The sequence below is a fragment of the Populus trichocarpa genome, chromosome 15 (genome assembly GCF_000002775.5).
Source record: "Populus trichocarpa isolate Nisqually-1 chromosome 15, P.trichocarpa_v4.1, whole genome shotgun sequence".
Classification (NCBI taxonomy): Eukaryota; Viridiplantae; Streptophyta; class Magnoliopsida; order Malpighiales; family Salicaceae; genus Populus; species Populus trichocarpa.
In genome coordinates this window covers 3,552,875-3,572,300 of record NC_037299.2, presented here as the reverse complement: position 1 = coordinate 3,572,300, position 19,426 = coordinate 3,552,875, and the positions used below count along the sequence as shown (strand labels likewise).

The window sequence follows — 19,426 nt, the reverse complement described above, 5'->3', positions numbered from 1 at the left end:
CATATTTGACAAGATAGACACTCCACACCTGATAAAGGTGGTGGGCGATCGCCGTGACGCCGCACACGTGCGACATTGTTAATTGAGGATTTAAATATATGAACCTTTAAGAATAAATATGGCTATAAAAGTTTGAACGTATAGGAAAATTTAATATTTTCTTGTTAATGCCTTGAAATATGAATTTATTTGGAAAATTAAAATTAAGTATAAGATGGTTGACATGGTTATAATGATGGTATCCCTATTGGTACAGGGGTAAATGCTAGATCAGGACAACATCATGGGGCAACAATACAAGCACAGGCTCGCAATAGGTGCCTTGCACTTTTTCCACTTTTAGGATATCTCAAGTTGATATAAGTAAAAATCTTTAAATGCATATACTTATACATGTATATTTCAAGAATGATTTAATAAACTAGTTATTTGAAAGTAGCTAGTGACTTCTGTTAAACTAATGATTGCGATATTTGATAACCTAGTTGTTTGGAAGGAGCTAGTGGCGTCAGTGAGACTGATGACAAGGATATTTGATAGACTAGCTGTCTGAAATGAGTTAATGGTGTTAGTGAGACTGATGACCAGGATAATTAGATTGACTAGTTTACATGAGGGGAACTAGTAGCGTCAATGTGACTGACTGCCGGGATGATTGATTGACTAGATGCTCTAAAAGGAGTTAATGGTGAGATTGACTTTCTTGGATTATAGTTTAACTAGTTGCTATAAATGAAGCTAAAAGTGCCATTGAATTGACTTGTCGATTTCTTTATGAAAAAGTTTGGATGATCAAAGTGTTAATTGATAAGGGAGGGATATGTTTTTGAGATATCAAGATTGATTAGTTGCTTGTGAGTTTGTTGGTAGATAATGCTAGTATGATTGACATTAGAATTACAATATTGCTCACAAGAATAAAAGTTAAAGAATAGGTTGATGAGGGAAAACAATGGCGAAAAAAACTTGAATGTTTTAAGAAAATACATATCTAGTTCTGAAAAAACCAAAAGAAGGAATTAGAGTTGTGTGAGAATGGTATATCAGGGGATTAGTACAATAAATGAATAGAGAAATCCAGAGGAAAATGGTATCCAAAAGGAGTTGGATAGTAGAAACTGGGGCCAAATTAGTAAATACAGCCTCGAAGTACTAGATGTTAATTGAATAAAGAAATTGTAAATATGTGTTGCATGAGTTAAGAAATGGGTTTGACAGCTCATTAGAGGTTGAACAAATGACAATTGATAATCTAATTGTATTAGAATATTGGTTGATTTGGCAGCAGGGTTAAATGTGATTTAAGGTTATTCTTGCATTATGTTTAAGTGCAAAAAAAATGTCATTTGATTAAGCATCAAATGAATTTCAAAATTATTTATGAGGCAATATTGAGGCATGATTCAAAAGCTATTTCTACAATGTAATGTATAAGGTTTAAAGTTGTCTTTGGAACCACGTTAAGGTTGTGTCTAAAGGGTTGTTTGACTGCTTAATGAAAGAAATGAGGATCATTTTAAAGGCTTTTGGGCAATAAAATTACATTAATTTAAGGAATTGTTGAGTTAGTTCTAGGGTACTGTTTTGACAAATGAGATATGGATCTAGCATTAAAAAAGGGATGTAAATCATGTGATAGATAGTTCATGGTTAGTGGGTATAGCCAACTACTTAGGACTCTGATTAAAATTTCTAGTAACTGTAAGATCACACAAACGATGGTACTTGTTCTTTGAGGAACTATATGATGTATGTCTGAAGGAGAGACTTACTTCAATCTTAACATGTAATGAACATTTAAAAGGGGATGTAATTAGATAAGAAACAATAATGTAATTAGAGACCTATTAGATTTCTTTTGTTACATAACAAGATGTCGACCCTTTTATAATGCAAACGAAATAAGTATTGAAGTTGCAAGTGAGGTTCTTGCTTTTATTTATTATGTTGTAATTTAGCATTCAACTTATGTATAGTAAATTAACTATGAATACAAATAAATTAAAATGGTTTTTATATACATAATTATTAATGTTGTTTATTGCAAAGTTAACGATTTGCATGATGAATGAATTATAATGGATACTTTGATGGAGTAGAGGATGTATACTTTTGAGTTGTGTGGAGAATGGAAAAACTCTGAGATGATTGGACAATATGAGTTTTTAATGTTGATATGTATATAGGTGTTGATAACTTGAGAATGTCCATATTTAGGGAAGACTCTGCCAAACTCTCGACAGAATCATTATTCATATATTAAGTATGAAAACTATGAAACTAGTAAGTTTGATGGATTGTGAAACTAATCTGGAATGTATATGTATAAAAGAAAATTACCTTGTTTTCCTAAGTTTAAGGCTCAAAGCTTCTTTTTGACATTATAATTTTTAGGTTGTTATAGAAATCCTCCCATCTTCCTAATTGATTAGGGCATCATAACGAGACAAAGTGAGAAAGGTATATTAATCTACAAAGTTGTTATCTCGATCAATTATCTTTTCCTTTGAATCCAAATTTGGATATAAGAAGGACTTGAACCAACCTTTACCTATTTTTGTATTTGCTCTCTAAAAATTTAAGAAATTTGTAAAATAAAAGAAAATTTTCAATGATTAATTATTATTGTTATTGTTATTATTTTGAGAATGAAAATAAGTTTCCTTTAAGTGAACTAGAGGAAGTAAACCTTTAGAAATGTGTAGTTTACGTCTTTATCATAAATTTATGAAGGAGTTATACTTTCCAGATATAAATATGTTGCCTCCAATAGAATCAATAGTCAACTACAAAAATTAAACATTAAACTATTTTGTGCCTGTTCAAATTTAGAATAAGATAAAAAAGACTTGAAATTGATGTTTGAACTTGAATATTATAGAATGTTATCCATGAATTTGCTACAATAAAAATAGTTTTGTCACCTTGAAGGGGTAAACTTTTATACAAAAATCTTAAATTCAATTTGGAGTAGTACTCCAAAATGGAAAAACATAGCAAAAAAATTAGATTTAAAAAGTTATGGGTCATCAATTGTTACGGAAATTAATGTTTGCAGGTAAGAGGATATATATATATATATATATATATATATATATATATATATATATATATATATATATTGGCATTATGGTTGAAATTTGTTGCATCCAAAATATGAATATTATAATCAAATAATTGAATATATATTATTGAATATCGCGTTGTGTTGTGGGTCATATTATGAATATATATTATTGGTATTATGGTTGAAATTTGTTGCATCCAAAATATGAATATGATAATCAAATAATTGAATATATATTATTGAATATCGTGTTGTGTTGTGGGTCAGATTAATTGTTTTAATGTAAAACAAATATTTAAGCATTGTTAACATGTTTTCTAATAAAAAATGATCGAGTCAACTCAGGTCAACCTGTCAAAATCATGACCCGAGTCATGAGATCGCGATGACCCCATATAAAGCAAATAAAAAAAAATCACAATGCCCAACTAAAAATAAATCAATTAAAAAGGGACAAAAAATTAATATAGTCAATATAAGTGAACTTGCTAAATCCATGACCCTGGTTATGAGGTCGTGATAACTCCATAAAGCATAATTCAAAAAATAAATTATGAAGCTTAATTTTTAACTAACCCAATGTTGAAAGTTTAAATTGAAAAAAAATAAATTAAAAAAAAAATAACCCGAGTTAACTTGTTAAATTCGCGACCTGAGTCATGATATCGAGGTAAATTCATCGAAAAAAATAAAAAAAAAATACAAAGCCCAACTTACAACAGATTTAATATTGAAGATTGAAATTGAGGAAAAAAAACTAAATGTATGAGACCGGTATATAACCCAACATATAAAAAATTTAAAACATTATGAAGCACAATTTCTAAACACAATCTCATATTAAATGATAAAAGAAAGAAAAAAGATTAGATTGTTGAAGAGCAAAACAGAAAACAAAAAAACGATTCCAATAAATAGTGTTTTGTGAGTATGAGTTTAGTGATTATCCTTTAGTATTTTGTTAATGATCTCTTTAAAACTTGAGTAGTCAAGTATATATCATTATTATCACATTTTAAGTTAGTTTTTAGCTATTAATTTATATAAAAAAGGATAAAAATAGTTAAGATATATAAGACACTAGATATGTTGCCCGTGCTTCACCATAGGTTGAGCAATTTTTTTTTATGTTAAAAAAAGTGTTAGGCTAAAAATATCAAAGTCCTCGGTCATTGGTTCAAGTGGTAATTTAAATAATATGAAAAAAAGAAAAAAATAACAATAAAAAGATTAAAAAAAAAACCACACTTGAGACTATTCATATTATTAAATAACTCAATGCTAAACTAATAGAAGGAAAACCATAAAACATTAAAAAAGTAAAACTTCAAAAAAAAAAAAGGAGAAAACATGAGCTTAAAAAAGAAGAAAAAAACCAAGAAAACCCAAGCGAATCTCTTAAACCTGATCTAATCTTAAAAATTTACAAGTCATTAAATCCTGGAGTCGAGTTTAATCAAGAAGCTTACTTGTCAATCAATATAATTTGGAAGGAGGAAATTGTTGAAACAATATTGATAAAAAAAACTTACAAAATAAAAAAAAGACAACAAAAAGAATGAGAATACAAATTGAGAGAAAAACACCTAAGGAGGATGAAATTTGAAAAACAAATCCCAAACAAAATAAATAGCAATTAAAAGAATAAGTATCAAATTTGAAACATTAAAAAATCATAGGGGATGAAATTGAAAAACATTTATAATTTGATAGATTAAAAAATAGGTTGGGTGAAATTGAAAAAAATTATAGATGGCTAATCTAACATAATCAAACCCAAAAAATAAAAACAAAACCTAAAAAAAAGATTAAAAATAAGCTCAAAAGGGAAGAAAAAAAAAACCAAGCAAACCTGGGTGAACCTTCTAAACCTGTTCTAATCTCCAAAACCCACAACTTGTGAAATCCTAGACCTGAGTTCAATCAAGAAATTTAACTCTTAACAAATTTAATTTTAAATGATGAAGTCATGAAAAAAAATATTAATAAAAAAACTTTGCAAAAGGAAAAAACATCAACAAAAAAACAGAGATAAAATTTGATAGGAAAAAACATGAGGAGGATGAAATTTGAAATTAAAAATTAAAAATGATCCCAAATAAAATAAATTGTAATTAAAATAATAAGGACCAAATTTGAAAGACTAAAAAATCATAAGGGGTGAACTTAAAAACATTTTTAATTTGGTAGATTAAAAATAATGATAAGGGGTGAATTAGAAAGAAATTGATGAGGGCTAACCTAATAGAATCAAACCATAAACTTAACAAAAAAAATAAATAGAAAAAAGGAAACATCATTTTAGAAAAGTGAAAAAAACCAAGTAAACCCGACAAATCTCCTAAACCTGGTCTAAAATTTAAAAGTCACAACCCGTGAAGTCTTTTACCCAGATTCAATCAATAAGTCTAATTGTCAACCAATTTAATTTTGAAAGATGAGGTCGGTAAAAAATATTTAGAAAAAACCTATAAAAGCAACAAAAATAATAAGGATAAAACTTGATAGAAAAAAAATCAAAGGATGCAATTTAAAAAAAAAATGATCTGAAATAAAATAATAAGAGGACCAAATTTTAAAGATAACAAAATAAAAAAATTGATAGATTAAAAAAATCATAGGGGTGAAATTGAAAAATATTTAAAATTTAATAGACTATTTATATATTTAAAAATGTTAGGGGGTGAAATTAAAAAATATTTGTTATTTGATAGATTATTTATAGATTATTTATAGATTAAAAAATATTATAGGGGTAAAATTGAAAAGCATCTATAACTTTATAGCTTATTCTAAAATAAAAAAAGTAATAAAAAATATAGGGACCAAATGTCAAGGGAGAAAAAAATTGAAGGGGTTGTTTAGAATTTTTGCAGGGGCTGGTGCAAAACTCAAGGAGAAGAGAGAAAATAAAATAAAAAAATGATCGTCATGACAAATCGCTAGAAATCTTGGAAAACGCGTTATACTACCATGTAGAGGGCATCAATATCTTCCAAACGTCGCCTTAGAAGGTAGTGTTTGATGGTTGGACAACCCCTTACGCACCAGCAAATTGTTTTTAAAATATATTTAATAAATTTAATTTATAGCGATGTCCTAAGTATTCTTGAAAATCATAATAAAAACAATCTAAAATGATATAGAAAAAAAACCCTTAGATGAGAGTTTAATTGATTTTGCCTTTAAGAACATCAGGGTAGTTACACTATTCTAAAAAACTAGAAATACAAAAATATCATTGAGTAATATGCATTATACTATTTAATTACATGGTTAAATAAGAAAATTTTATTGTATATTAAAAACAAAATTACCAAAATACAATTCATAAAAACAATTATGTCATGGTAAAAAGACTACATCTCTAGTTCAAAGTTTTAATGTTCAAGGAGTAATATAATTATTATATTATTACAATGAATAATGAATATTAATATTTGTTTCGGGGCATAATAACTTTTCTTTGTCTATATTTTTTTATGTCTCTTTATGTTTATTTTTTTTATTTTTATTTTAAAAAAACTTAAATTCACTCAAAACTATTTAATTAATATATTTATTTTTATATTTTTATCTTTATCTCTACAATCTTACCTTTTTTTGTATTTTTAGTTTTAAAATATTAACAGATAAAAACCTAAAATAGCTTATGATTAATGAGTGTTTGAGAGTGTAATAATTTTTTTAGATTCATTTTAAAAATATGTTTTATTATAAAAAATATCAAATTATTTTTTTAATATTTTTTAATAATTTTAATATGATGATGTTAAAAATAAAAAAATTTAAAAAATTATTTTAATATATTTTAAAACAAAAAATATTTTTTAAAAACACACCTTTCTTTACCTTACCAATTCGGTTTAAAAACAATTGTCCGAATTCCAAAAGGTAATGGAAAAGGATGCCTGTAGCACAAAACGACAAGTCAAACATTTGAAAAGAAAAAAAAAAAAAGAAAAAAAGTTGAAGAAATAGTACCAGTTTCCATGTAAAATCTCTTCAACTTGCAAATTGAATATTATTCCATGCCTCACAAATTTCCAACTAATGCCCACCATGATACCCCTCCATAGGGAGGGAGGAGTTTGAGACTTCAATCCCATCTAGAGAGAGGGACCAGGAAAGAGACATCCGTTTTTGGACCTTCTGAAGAGAGAGAGACACAGCTAGGAGCAGTTTTTTTTTATATATATATATATAAAGATTGAGAGAGAGAGAGAGAGAGGGGGGAGTGAGCGAGTTGAGATTGTTTCTGTTTGCCACTAAATTAATCTTTTTTATGGGACCTTGAAATCCTTGTGCCTCAAAAACTCCTAGTGGGTCATTCTTTCTTGTTTCTCGAGTCCTACTCTCCCACTTGTTGCTCTTTGGCTTTGCTGTCTCTCTGCTGCATCTCTTACCTTTTCTTGTTTCCAAACTTAACCCTCCTTAAGACCCTTTCTTCTCTCTTTTCTATGTACCATCTTCCCTATATCCAAAGAAAGATCCATTCCATACTGTGTTGGTATTGGTTTATTCTTGTTGGAGGCTACAAAGATCAATTCTGTTTAGTGGGATAGTCCTTGTTTGTGTAATGCATGCAAGTAGGCAAGGGTGTTGCTGTTCCCTGGAAGGGAAGCTATTTTCATTCAATTGAAGCATCTGGGCATTCTTGATTTTTGAAAAGATGAACTGGGTATTGCTTGAAATGGTTATTCTGCTTATTGGATTGATGGGTTGATTTAGGGTCAGTTAATGTTGTGGGCTTTGAGGCAATCTCCGTGTTTTGGATTGGTTTGAACTTAATTTGTGTTTCTATTGGTTGTATTTTAGACTTTTTGTGATTGAGATTTCATGCTTGGTCCAAGAAAATGGAGAGGTTTATGGCCAGATTTTTATTTCTTTTGCACTGAAAAAATTAGTCAAAGAATATGAAGAACTTTCTCAAGAAGCTTCATATCATGCCTAATCAATCAGAGGATGCAGAGGGGTCAAATTCATCAAGAGGCCATAAGTCCACTAATGGATCATCCCCTGATAATAAGTCTTTGCATTCTAGGTCCCAAGAGAATAAACCCTTTTCTGGCCTTTCAAATTGGTTAAGTTCAGTTGCTAATAGAAAAAGTCCTAGTCCACCATCATCTTCAAATGTGACTAGAGGAGAGAAGGTGGAGCAACCGGAGTCAATTAGTAGTAGTGGTTTTGATGTTGTTTCAGAAGCTGCAAGGCGTGATTCAGGGTCTACCACCTCCAGGGATCCTGATATTGAAGAGGAGTATCAGATACAGCTGGCTCTGGAGTTGAGTGCAAGTGAGGATCCCGAGGCAGTTCAGATTGAGGCTGTTAAGCAAATAAGCTTGGGCTCTTGTGCACCCGAGAATACTCCTGCTGAAGTCATTGCTTATCGATATTGGGTAAGTTTGTCTGTCTCTTCATTTGCCCTGTCTAATCTATTCAAAGTATCCTTTTTCATAGTCTAGATACAGTAGAAAGTTATGAGGAAATTTTTTTGCTTAACAGCTACTTGTTAAGTCAACTCCTCTATGATACAATACAATGGTTTGAGGAAAATGTATATGAATGGAACTTGTTCATTAGATTGTTCTCCTGACAAATTTTAGATTGCCAATAAATTTATAAAATTGCTTCCATGAATTAGATTGTCTCCGACATAATGATAATGGAACTGCGGAAAAAAGAGAAGGAGAGAAAAATGGCTGATGAGGGTGCCATTATTAGAAATCCTATGTCACTCGTCATCCTTTCTAGCTCCTGTAAATAAAGAAATACCTGAAACTATCAATCTATAGTATCATTATGGCACCGTAAATAATATTGTTGAAGGTTCACAATAATGCTCCTCTGTATTATTAACTCTAACCAGTTGGAAATCAGAAATAGTGGACAAATCATGACCTTCACAATTTAGAAAATCTGAAAGATCATGTACATATGAAAGAAGAAAAGGAAAGGAGAAAATTAGTAGGGACCTTTTAACTTTCATCAAGTTAGTGGAGATTACAAAAATGCTGGCTGGAAGAGAAAAAGGGGAGGAAATGGAAAGCTACATCGTTCTCAATTTTAGTATTATAAGTGAAGTTGTGGTAGTAAAGACAGGAGTGTTCTTGACAACTTTTTAGTTTCCTCTTTCCACATCTATGACTGGATGTTTATTAGCGTGTGAAATTGGTTCCTTCAACTCCTGTGTTTTAATGAGATCAATGACTTGAAATCATGCTTATTTGATCTTATTGGAATGCTCATTGTCAAGGAGATAGTTGATGGTTTTGTTCTAGAAATTAAAAAGCACAGTCTTGAATATTGTAGTGATGGAGGGAATATATATAAATGTATGAATTAGTGCATGCTAATGGCCTATTGTCACCGGAAAATCAACCAGGAAGATGTCAGTGCTTTCCATTTGTTACTTTTTCTACATGTGGAAAACATAGCAGAGGTCAATGTTTCTCTTTTGATTATGACTTCTGTTATCTTCTTTTTAAACCTGGTCTGCAGTCTCTGGCTTTGGCTTTGGCTTATATCTCATTTTTCTATGCACTGAAGATATTTGTAGACTAATAGGAAGTTAATATGATATACATTAGATTTATTCCTTCAGTTGACACTCTTTTCTCGAACTCAGTTTATCACATGTATATTCCTTTCTAACCAATCTCATATCGTAGATTTATGCATGCTTCACAGAATTACAATGCTCTTAGCTATGATGACAAGGTCTTGGATGGTTTTTATGACCTGTATGGAATCATGACCGAGTCCACAACAGACAGAATGCCTCCTCTCGTTGATTTGCAAGGAACACCAGTCTCAGATGGTGTCACCTGGGAAGCAGTGCTGGTCAATAGGGCTGCTGATGCTAGTTTGTTGAAACTTGAACAGAAGGCACTGGAGATGACTGTCAAGTCAAGGTCAGAATGTCAAATTTTCATTGGCAGTGCTTTGGTGGGAAGGCTTGCTGTTTTAGTTTCTGATTACATGGGTGGATCAGTTGGGGATCCCAGCAATTTGTCAAGAGCATGGCGCAGTCTTAGCTATAGTTTGAAAGCAACCCTTGGTAGCATGGTTTTGCCACTTGGTTCTCTTACAATTGGCTTGCCTCGTCATCGTGCATTAATGTTCAAGGTACTTCAGTTTTCATTTTTTTTTATCTTAGTGCTTGATACACTTAGTCTAGGGTGCTACTACAACTTTTAGGTAAATGGTTTACTTCTGCTGACATATTTGAAAATTGTTTTGGACAATTTGACGAAGTTTATGCTTGCATGTTACCTGCTCACATTGAGCACACTTTCTTACTATGCAACATTCTTCAAGCATCCAACAATGGGTCTCTGCTGTGGGAGAAATTTTTTCAATAGTCATGATGGATTTGTTGAAATCAATCTTGAACATGCTTTACAGATCTATAGATAAGACAGACAGGTTCAAAACCATCCTCCTCAAATGAACTGAACAGGTCCTTGATTTTTTGAACTCCAAATATCAGTAATGCACCTCATTTACTCAGTTTGGCCTCTGCATATCCTGTCTATCCAATAATAAACTTTGATAAACAATCTCTATCAGGTTTTTTAGGAAGTGGCCTACCAAGCACCTTTATTTCTTAAACTTAGTCTCTAACCTCTTCAAAGACTGGTATTATTATTGGTGTATTTACTAACACATAAATATTCATGCTAAAAGGAAATACTCACCCTGAGATAAGGTGGTTTCACCTTCTCTTAGAGCAGCTGATGACCACAGCTTCGGATTTGTGATCTCCAGTGATTGTCCTTGGCACCAGTGAGCCATTCAATTATATTCTCATCTTTAATGAAGCAACAGAAATTCAAATTTGTTTATAGAAATCTTGGTTTGAACCTTCTGAAACTTAGCATATGGAAATTGGTGTCTTGCATTGCAGAAGCAAAGCTGTATCCTGTGAAAGGCATTGACACTACTGAAACCCTCTGAGGTTTTGTATGGTTTGTCTTGCTGAAGCTGTAATCACATCTTTTTCCTTAGGAAGCATATACAGGGTGTAATACAGCGGGTTCATATTCTATGCCAGAGAGCAGAGAAAATTTCTGCTGATCAAGATTGTTTTCCTCAGGAAGCATATATACAGAGTGTAATACAGTGGTTCATATTCTATGCCAGAGCAGAGAAAATTTACACTGATCAAGATTCCCTTTCATGTTTTGTTTTATGCTGAAAAGCATGCTTATGAATATTTATTTCATATATCCTCCACATGTTAGTGTTTGAAAATTCATAGACATATTACTGATATAGTCTTCTGACCAGTTGCTGTTCTTCATATTTATGAGCTTTAAGTTTGCCATATTTCATCAAAATCTGTTTGGGAAGTCTTGGTTTCTTACTAATTGCCTCTCTTCTCTACCTTTTGGTTTCAATGATTATGTAGGTTTTGGCTGATAGTGTTGGCATACCATGCCGGTTGGTAAAAGGGCATCTGTACACTGGTTCTGATGATGTAGCTATGAACTTTGTAAAGCTCGATGATGGAAGGTAATTACAGTTACAGTAGTTTATTTATTCCTTCCAGTGGTGAAGTTTCTTAATGAAATTCTGCTGGATTGTTTAGTGTTTAGCTCAATCTTTTCTGTGCAGTAGAACAGAACATGATTCGGTATGCAAATGTGAGGTGCTATCTCTGATGCTTCTAGACAATGGATTCTTAAATGCAGATGAAGCTTTTAGATTTTAGCTCTGCAAACTAGCTTATATGAGATTCTTGTACAAGAAAACTTCCGCTGGTGGCACACATGATTTTGCATTAGTTTTCTTATGAGGTTTTTGCATTTCTGTAGCTGTTACCATTGATTGTAAATTCTATGGATTGAAAAATGGTAAATTGCCTCTAAAATTTGTAATATTTCGTTGGAAACGATTGAAATGCTTAATAAAAGTGTTTATTAAGGTGATAGATGTTGTGAATTTCAGGGAATACATTGTTGATCTAACAGCAGACCCTGGCACCCTTATTCCTTCTGATGCAGCTGGATCACATATAGAATACGATGAGACATTCTTTTCTTCCAGTCCTTTATCTAGAGACATTGACTCTTCTCATATAGCTTCTTCTAGTAGTGGACACACAAGTTCATTTGAAGAACATTCAGAACTTGGGACATTGGAAAAGCAATCCAGATTGAGAAATATTGCTGCTGTAGGGAACCAATCTGATGGAAGAAGTGAATCTCATGAGGGGGCAAGTTTAACTAGGCCGAGTAAAAGTGGAGAAGAATCTACGATGTCTTCAGATGATTTTGGAAAAACTTCCAATGCTGAGAAGGTGCCAGTGCGGGAGCTTCCTGGCAGACCTATTTACCCTTATGCACATGCTCGCTCTCCTTCTTGGACTGAAGGTGTTAGTTCTCCTGCTGCCCGTAGAATGAAAGTAAAAGATGTTTCACAATATATGATTGATGCTGCAAAAGAGAATCCACAGTTAGCCCAGAAACTTCACGATGTGTTGCTTGAAAGTGGTGTTGTTGCCCCCCCTAACCTGTTTACTGAAATCTATGCTGAACAGTTGGATTTGTCTACTGCTGAGACCAAGTCCCCAACAGTAGATAAGGTTGATCACAAACAGAGGACTGAAATCCGAAGTGTGAAGGATCAAGATGATCTTGTTCCTGCTCGATTTTTGCCTCCTCTGCCTCCTCATAGGCTGCCATATAAAGCCAGTTCACCTGGTAATCCACCTGATCAATCTAAACCTGTGGAGGGTTCAGGGGTCAACCATCCTTTTGATACAAGGGAGATCACTGGACTACCCATACCATTGCAGTCTGAAGTTACTCCTGTGAAATATGTAAAAAAAGTTCCTGTAGCTGCTGCAGCTGCTGCCGCTGCAGCTGTTGTTGCATCTTCTATGGTTGTTGCTGCAGCAAAGTCAGGTACTGACTCAAACCTTGAACTACCAGTTGCAGCTGCTGCCACTGCCACAGCTGCAGCAGTGGTGGCAACCACAGCAGCTGTCAACAAGCAATATGAGCAGGGTGCACGGAGTGATGGAGATGCAGATAGTGCTGGTTATGAGCCACGAGGTAGTGGGGACAAGGGTAGTGGAGGACGCAGCAGTGAAGGCCATGGCAGTGGTGGCCAAGAATGTGATGCTTTAGGTGCCAATTCAGAAGGCGAGAGAATATCTGACAGATCAGTTGGAAATGATAGCTCAAAGTCTGATGCTGCGATGGATGATGTTGCAGAGTGTGAGATTCCATGGGATGAAATTTCCTTGGGTGAACGTATTGGACTTGGTACTGCCACCTGCTCTTGCTGTTATTTTTACGACTTCATATCTACTGTCAATCTCGATAACTGTACTCCCAGTTAGGTTTCCTCTGATTGCTTTGGATGCTTTGTGTTGCAGGATCATATGGAGAGGTATATCGTGGAGACTGGCATGGAACAGTGAGTATTTTCCTGTTGACCCTAAAGCTAAGCCTGTTTGCTATCTCTATGTTGCATGCATGTGCCAGAAAGACAATAAATGGCTTCTTGTCACTGATTTTTTTTGGAATGGTATACAAAATGAATAATGCCAGAATGAGTTAGTTGAATTTGAAGATTCTTACAAGATTCTGATCAATTTTGGGGAAGGGAATCCAAGGAAGCAAGTTTTGCCAAAGGAAAAAGTTGCAGTGAAGTTTGACAGCTGGGATTTCGTGATTGTGCCTATCTGCTTCTGATAGATAAATATAGTTCTACTAAACAGAATATCTGCTGACAATAATAAATACTCTATCCCAATGCTCACTTATGAAAATATATTGACTTTGTTTTGACTCTTGTATTTCATAGGAAGTTGCTGTGAAGAGGTTCCTAGACCAAGATATTACGGGTGAATCTCTTGCAGAATTCAGAAGTGAGGTATAAGCCCATTCTATTCTTGCTGTTGTGTTAGTAATTCACTCATTTCATATCATTGAAAGCAAAGCATAGTTGAATATTTTTATAATGCTTGCAGTTGAAGATGTCTTAAACTTGTGGTAATTTTTATATTATTAGAAAATATCTAGGTGAGCACGCACATTAAGTCTCATTATTGCATGATATAATGCAGCATCCCAGGTATCTCATACTATATATGATTTAGGTCAGCAGTCCTTTCAATTGATCATATTGTTATTTTCATATTCTCTAGCTGATCTGAAGAAACAAAGACAGGCTGACAAAATAACTATGCTAGTATTGAGCACATCTTCCAGAAATTTAATGGTAATTGGGACACTTTGTTAAGTTGATGCTATAGGTATAAGCGCATATTCACAGAAAATTTGCACTTTATGGGATAATCTCCTAGATGCTGAATTGACTTTGCAAATCATGATATGTATATATTACTCTTTTAAAATTTGAGCATTTTTCTTTTGGTTCTCCAATACTTGGCAACAAATGGTTTGTTCCAGTTATTAACCTTCTAGTCTGAGATCTTTGGTACACCTTTACCTGCTTACAGCTAAACCCGTGAAAAATGTCAATGAAGGATTTCGGTGCTCCGTTTGGTGTGCTATCATATTCTGGAAACTGTAGTCATTGCATAAAATATATCTCGGTTTAAGTAGATGACATGATTACTGGGCATTGGTCTTTCATATATGTAAATTTGACGCTAATGTTGGCTGCTTCAAATTTCATTTTTGCAATTATAAAAAAATGTCTTTGCAAATTAAGAACATGTTTGACATTTTAAATTTTAGGGTGAAATACTTTTGGTTTGCATGATTCAAGTGTACCTTTCTGCTTAGAATTCTCAGTGAACTGTTTTTAAATTTTAAGGTGTAGCTGTGTCATATTTTGCAAATGACCATTCTGTCTATACATGTTAGCAAAATCTTTTCTTATAGGATTTCCTTAAAACTTGCATTGCCAAAGTTGAATTTAGCAAATCTGTTTGTGGTTTGAATTGCTAGGTTCGAATCATGAAGAGAGTCAGGCATCCCAATGTGGTTCTCTTCATGGGAGCTGTAACTCGTGCCCCAAATCTTTCAATTGTTACAGAGTTTCTTCCTAGGTATGTTGGTGCTCTATAACTTCCATGTTCATAATTTTATCTCAAATAATATCATCTGCAAGTAAATATTTGAATATTTACTGAATGGACCATTACTTGGTCCAATGATCCAATGATAACATTCTTTGACTTGAAATCATAAGGTATGGGTTTGAGTATTGAGAGCAAACATTTTCATGCAAGCATGATAAATGTTAGGACTGTCCAAATTCTCCCACCCAAGAGCCCATGTATGCTGTATAAGCCTTTTGAAAAGACTGATATGATTTATTCTGGCGCGTGATGCAGGAAACAAATAGCACTTCTAAGGACTTCTTGACCTGTTCTGATAAGTTTGGGTTTAAAATGCAATTTGTATGATGCTCAAGTACTTATGTAGTTCATTGTTCCTTGAGAAAACGTTCAAGTTCTGATGACAAATGAGATTGTAGCAAGTTGAAAAGCAGATGCTTGCACTGAATGCTTTTAAAACCACTGAAATGGCTTCATCAGAAGAATTTGTATAGGGTCGGATAGTTTAAAGCCCATATGTTGTATCTTGTCAGCAGGCTTGTTTATTTGTCACTGGAACATTCATGTTTCCAGTGTTTTTTTTCCTAGTCAAACTCACTGTAGTCTTTTTCCTGTAAGCTGTATTCTAGTTTATTGACAAGATTTCAACAAGAGTTGCAGTTTCCTTGCCTTTGAGTTGAGAGTTGTAGGTTTTCTATACCAAATATTCATGTTAGTTGGGGTGTATTGAAGCATGCTAATATTTTGCAGAGGTAGCTTGTATAGATTACTTCACCGGCCTAACAATCAATTGGATGAGCGGAGGCGTTTGAGGATGGCCTTTGATGCTGTATGATTTGTTTAATTTTGACCTATATTCAAATATCAAATAGTATAAATTTTATTTATTGTGCTGAGTTCATTGGAGGTTCTCATAATTGAAAATTTTCAGGCTCGGGGAATGAATTATTTGCACAACTGCACCCCAATGATAGTACACCGAGATTTGAAGTCCCCCAATCTTCTGGTTGATAAAAATTGGGTAGTTAAGGTGTCTATCTTTTCACCAACATCTTTGAAAAAACATTTGAAATATATTCCATGCGTTTATTATTTCCCAGGTTTTACCCAGCATGACTTTGAAAGTCCTTTTCCTTTTCATTTACTTATTTAGGTATGTGATTTTGGATTATCGAGGATGAAGCACAGCACATTTCTCTCTTCAAGATCAACTGCAGGAACGGTAAGCTGTGCCTGATAAGCTGTACCTTTTTATGTTTTAGCTATGTATTTTGTATTTATGTATGTGTATATATTATAAGCAAGTAATAGCATTTTGTCCATGCATCATATGGATTTATATTTTAAAAATAACATTATAATGATTATATGAGATTGTTCACTATCAGTGATTTTTATTATATTGAAGGATTTGTACCAATATATTAAAATGTGTTGGGAATAATTATCTTCAAATCTAACAACCACTAATATTTTTTATTAGTTGAATAAGATCTGGACTAGTAGTTTTTTGGTTTAGTGCAATTTGAATGTGATGAAAGAGGAAGAGATGAATAAAGAGAAACAAATTCAAAGCATTGGTGAGAAAGGGACATCGAGAAGAACCTTCCGATAATTTGAGATTGAAATGGAGTTGGATACTCTTCATTAGCTATTCTGAGCTTAATTTATGAAAGAAAAACATATTAATAGACCAAATTCTGAAATAAGTTAGTGGAAAATTTTGAATGCAATGTGAAATTTATGAGGCATAATGTTAGGCATATTCTAAATGAACCATGTACCACTTGGTACCTTTGAGTAGAACATTGTGTGTTACATATTGACACCAAAAAGCGCTTCTGCTATGCCATTTACATGTATTAAATTTTTTTATTGCAATCTGGTTCCTCATTTCCTTGAATAATACCTGTTGGTTTTCTGCTATTAAAACTGTCACTCATAAAAATTTAATTTCCTCTTACATGACTTTTCAGGCTGAGTGGATGGCCCCAGAAGTGCTAAGAAATGAACCTTCAGACGAAAAGTATGCAAATATTTCTAAAATTTGTTTTAATGTTTATGAACTTTTCATTAAATGCTTATATTAAAGTAAGAATCAAAATGCAGGTGTGATGTTTATAGCTTCGGGGTTATATTGTGGGAGCTCTCTACATTGCAACAACCATGGGGTGGAATGAACCCAATGCAAGTTGTTGGTGCGGTTGGATTTCAACATCGCCGTCTCGACATTCCAAATGATATGGATCCTACAATTGCAGATATTATTAGGAACTGCTGGAAGACGTGAGTATTTATTTATTTGGGTCCTTTTATCCTCACTGCTCTGCATACACCTGATTTCTTCTTTTTTCAGTTTGATACCACTGTCTGCAAACATGCTTTGGTTTATATTTTTGGTTGAGTTAAACTAGAGTATAAAGAGTTTCTACTTATGGAAGCCATACTTGTCCCAATGAAAACTGGTAGTTCCACTGAACATACTGTAACGAACTTCAAGGCCCCTTTTCTCTCATTTTCATATTTGAACATAAAACAACATCTTGAGAAAATATCAGGTATTGGGTCTGGATGCTTTTGTGTCAAAAGCAGCAGCTTCTGCTAAAGACATGGCATATAGTTTTACTTGGATATGTTCTTTATTTATTTATTTACTTAATCGATGTAAAATTGACATTTCTTAAAACCGCAGAGATCCAAAATTAAGGCCAACATTTGCAGAAATCATGGCTGCGCTGAAGCCATTGCAGAAGCCTATAACTGGTCCACAAGTGCCCAGACCAAATGCATCATTGAGAAGTGGGCGTGAGAAGGTTCAGCTGTTTCAAGAAGCTGAAGACCAGGCAGGCTAGCAGAGCAAGTTGGAGACCAAACTGAACATTAACTCATTGGATTGCCAAAAATGGAGGCAAGTCGCGGACTTTGTGGGACAAGAATGAGAGAGACTGGTCGAAGACCAGACATATACTTTGATTTGAGATGACTCTGATTCTTTTTCTTTGTTTTTACCTTTCTTGTTTTATATTCTTGTTCAGCCATTCTCAAGGTTGTATATTTGTTAGTAAAAATTAATTTGAAAATTGTTGTAATCAATGTTTTGTTCTTCAATTGTTTCTTTTCATTTCCCAGCCGATACATTGCATCCCAGAAATTTCATGAACTGGAGAAGCAAGTCAGTAGTTGTAAACCATTTTTTGGCCATGGAAGCCGAGGCAAGATAAAAAATGACGTGAACTTTGTGCTGCCATGAAGACAAGACAGCAAGCGCAATGATCCCAGGGGAAAAAAACTTGTCGCCAACATTTTGGAAGTCAATCATCTAGGTGACTCGTCGGGCAACGTACAATTGTTCTGAGTAGCGTGTTTTGGACCCAAAATCCCTCGCAGTAAGAAAGATCTTAGTGGCCAGCAATTCAACTTTCACAAGTCAATATTCTTCAGTAAAAAGTCTTGAACTTGTGTAAGAACGGCCATGTTTTGTTTGATGGAGATTAAACACATTAGGTCTAAGCTCTCAATGCTTATTTGGGACTAACTCGGCTTTTCCACAGGTCCAAAAAGGCAGATATTTGCGGAGAAAAAGGATGCAAAGCTATTCTCTGATGCCGTGAAACAGGGACGAATGGGGGTGGCCTTGTCGCCTCCCCCAAGTTTACAAAAAAATTCAAAATTCCCCTTATTCTTTGAAACTTCTCAAATAAATCACATTTTGAAACTGTAATAGCCACCCCAACCAAAATGAAAATGTTACATCTTGGCCCTCCCAAACACCTCATTCTGTATTGTTCCTGCTGCCAAAGCCATACCGTTCAAGTCCGTAGCTTCTGCTGCACCTATCTATCAAGCTTCCTGATGCATATTTTATGCAAGGAAGTAAGTAGTGATTGCAAAATTCTGGAGGTTTCCATAGTCAGAGGAGGCGTTGGAGAAATTGGCAGTCTCGTTGTGAAAAAAAAGATGGCGCATGGGATGGGTTTGGTCATGCTAGTGAAACAAGGATGGAGGTTTAGTCCACGCAAATCTCTTCACCTTAATCCATGGTAGTTCTGTGAAACTCCGAAACATTGTTCCTCTGATAATGGAGTTAAACTCCCTCAAATTACAGGTTCTCGAAATGAATCTGATGGCGAGAAGAATGATTTAGTGTTTGAAGATAATGATGAGGAGAGCAAAGAAGGGGAAGATAGTAACTTAGCTATTTATTGTCTCAAGTTTGTGATTGTTTTCTTCCCTTCATCTGGGCAAAGCATGGAGGAATAGAATTCGGTTTTGCTCCCTGATGAATTAAGGGTCCGAAACAAGGAAAAGCAGATGGA

At 33.7% G+C, this 19,426-nt stretch overlaps 1 protein-coding gene across 3 annotated transcripts; it reads left to right on the top strand.

The window, feature by feature from the left end:
- Positions 1-7,286: 7,286 nt before the first annotated feature.
- Positions 7,287-18,218, top strand: LOC7474818 (probable serine/threonine-protein kinase SIS8). Of its 3 annotated transcripts, none has more exons than XM_024586266.2 (13): positions 7,290-8,466; positions 9,758-10,195; positions 11,481-11,584; positions 12,020-13,341; positions 13,455-13,495; positions 13,886-13,954; positions 14,998-15,098; positions 15,861-15,939; positions 16,042-16,140; positions 16,264-16,332; positions 17,087-17,136; positions 17,220-17,396; positions 17,803-18,218. In XM_024586266.2, the coding sequence occupies exons 1-13, from the start codon at positions 7,984-7,986 to the stop codon at positions 17,960-17,962; spliced, it is 3,192 nt and encodes a 1,063-aa protein (XP_024442034.2). In that variant the 5' UTR covers positions 7,290-7,983; the 3' UTR covers positions 17,963-18,218. The 3 variants fall into 3 exon arrangements, with proteins under 3 accessions (XP_024442036.1, XP_024442034.2, XP_024442035.2); XM_024586267.2 differs by having other exon boundaries at positions 8,325-8,466; positions 9,739-10,195; XM_024586268.2 differs by lacking the exons at positions 15,861-15,939; positions 16,042-16,140; positions 16,264-16,332; ... (1 more) ...; positions 17,220-17,396; positions 17,803-18,218 and adding an exon at positions 15,387-15,783 and having other exon boundaries at positions 7,287-8,466.
- The last annotated feature ends 1,208 nt before the right edge of the window (positions 18,219-19,426 follow it).

What these genes read in the sequence shown, in the direction of transcription:
- LOC7474818 (XM_024586266.2), top strand. Translation starts at nt 7,984, where the DNA reads ATGAAGAACTTTCTCAAGAAGCTTCATATCATGCCTAATCAATCAGAG. An exon ending in GTTACAGAGTTTCTTCCTAG is followed by an intron (nt 15,099 to 15,860) that starts GTATGTTGGTGC and finishes AATATTTTGCAG; the next exon opens with AGGTAGCTTGTATAGATTAC. An exon ending in ATTAGGAACTGCTGGAAGAC is followed by an intron (nt 17,397 to 17,802) that starts GTGAGTATTTAT and finishes TTAAAACCGCAG; the next exon opens with AGATCCAAAATTAAGGCCAA.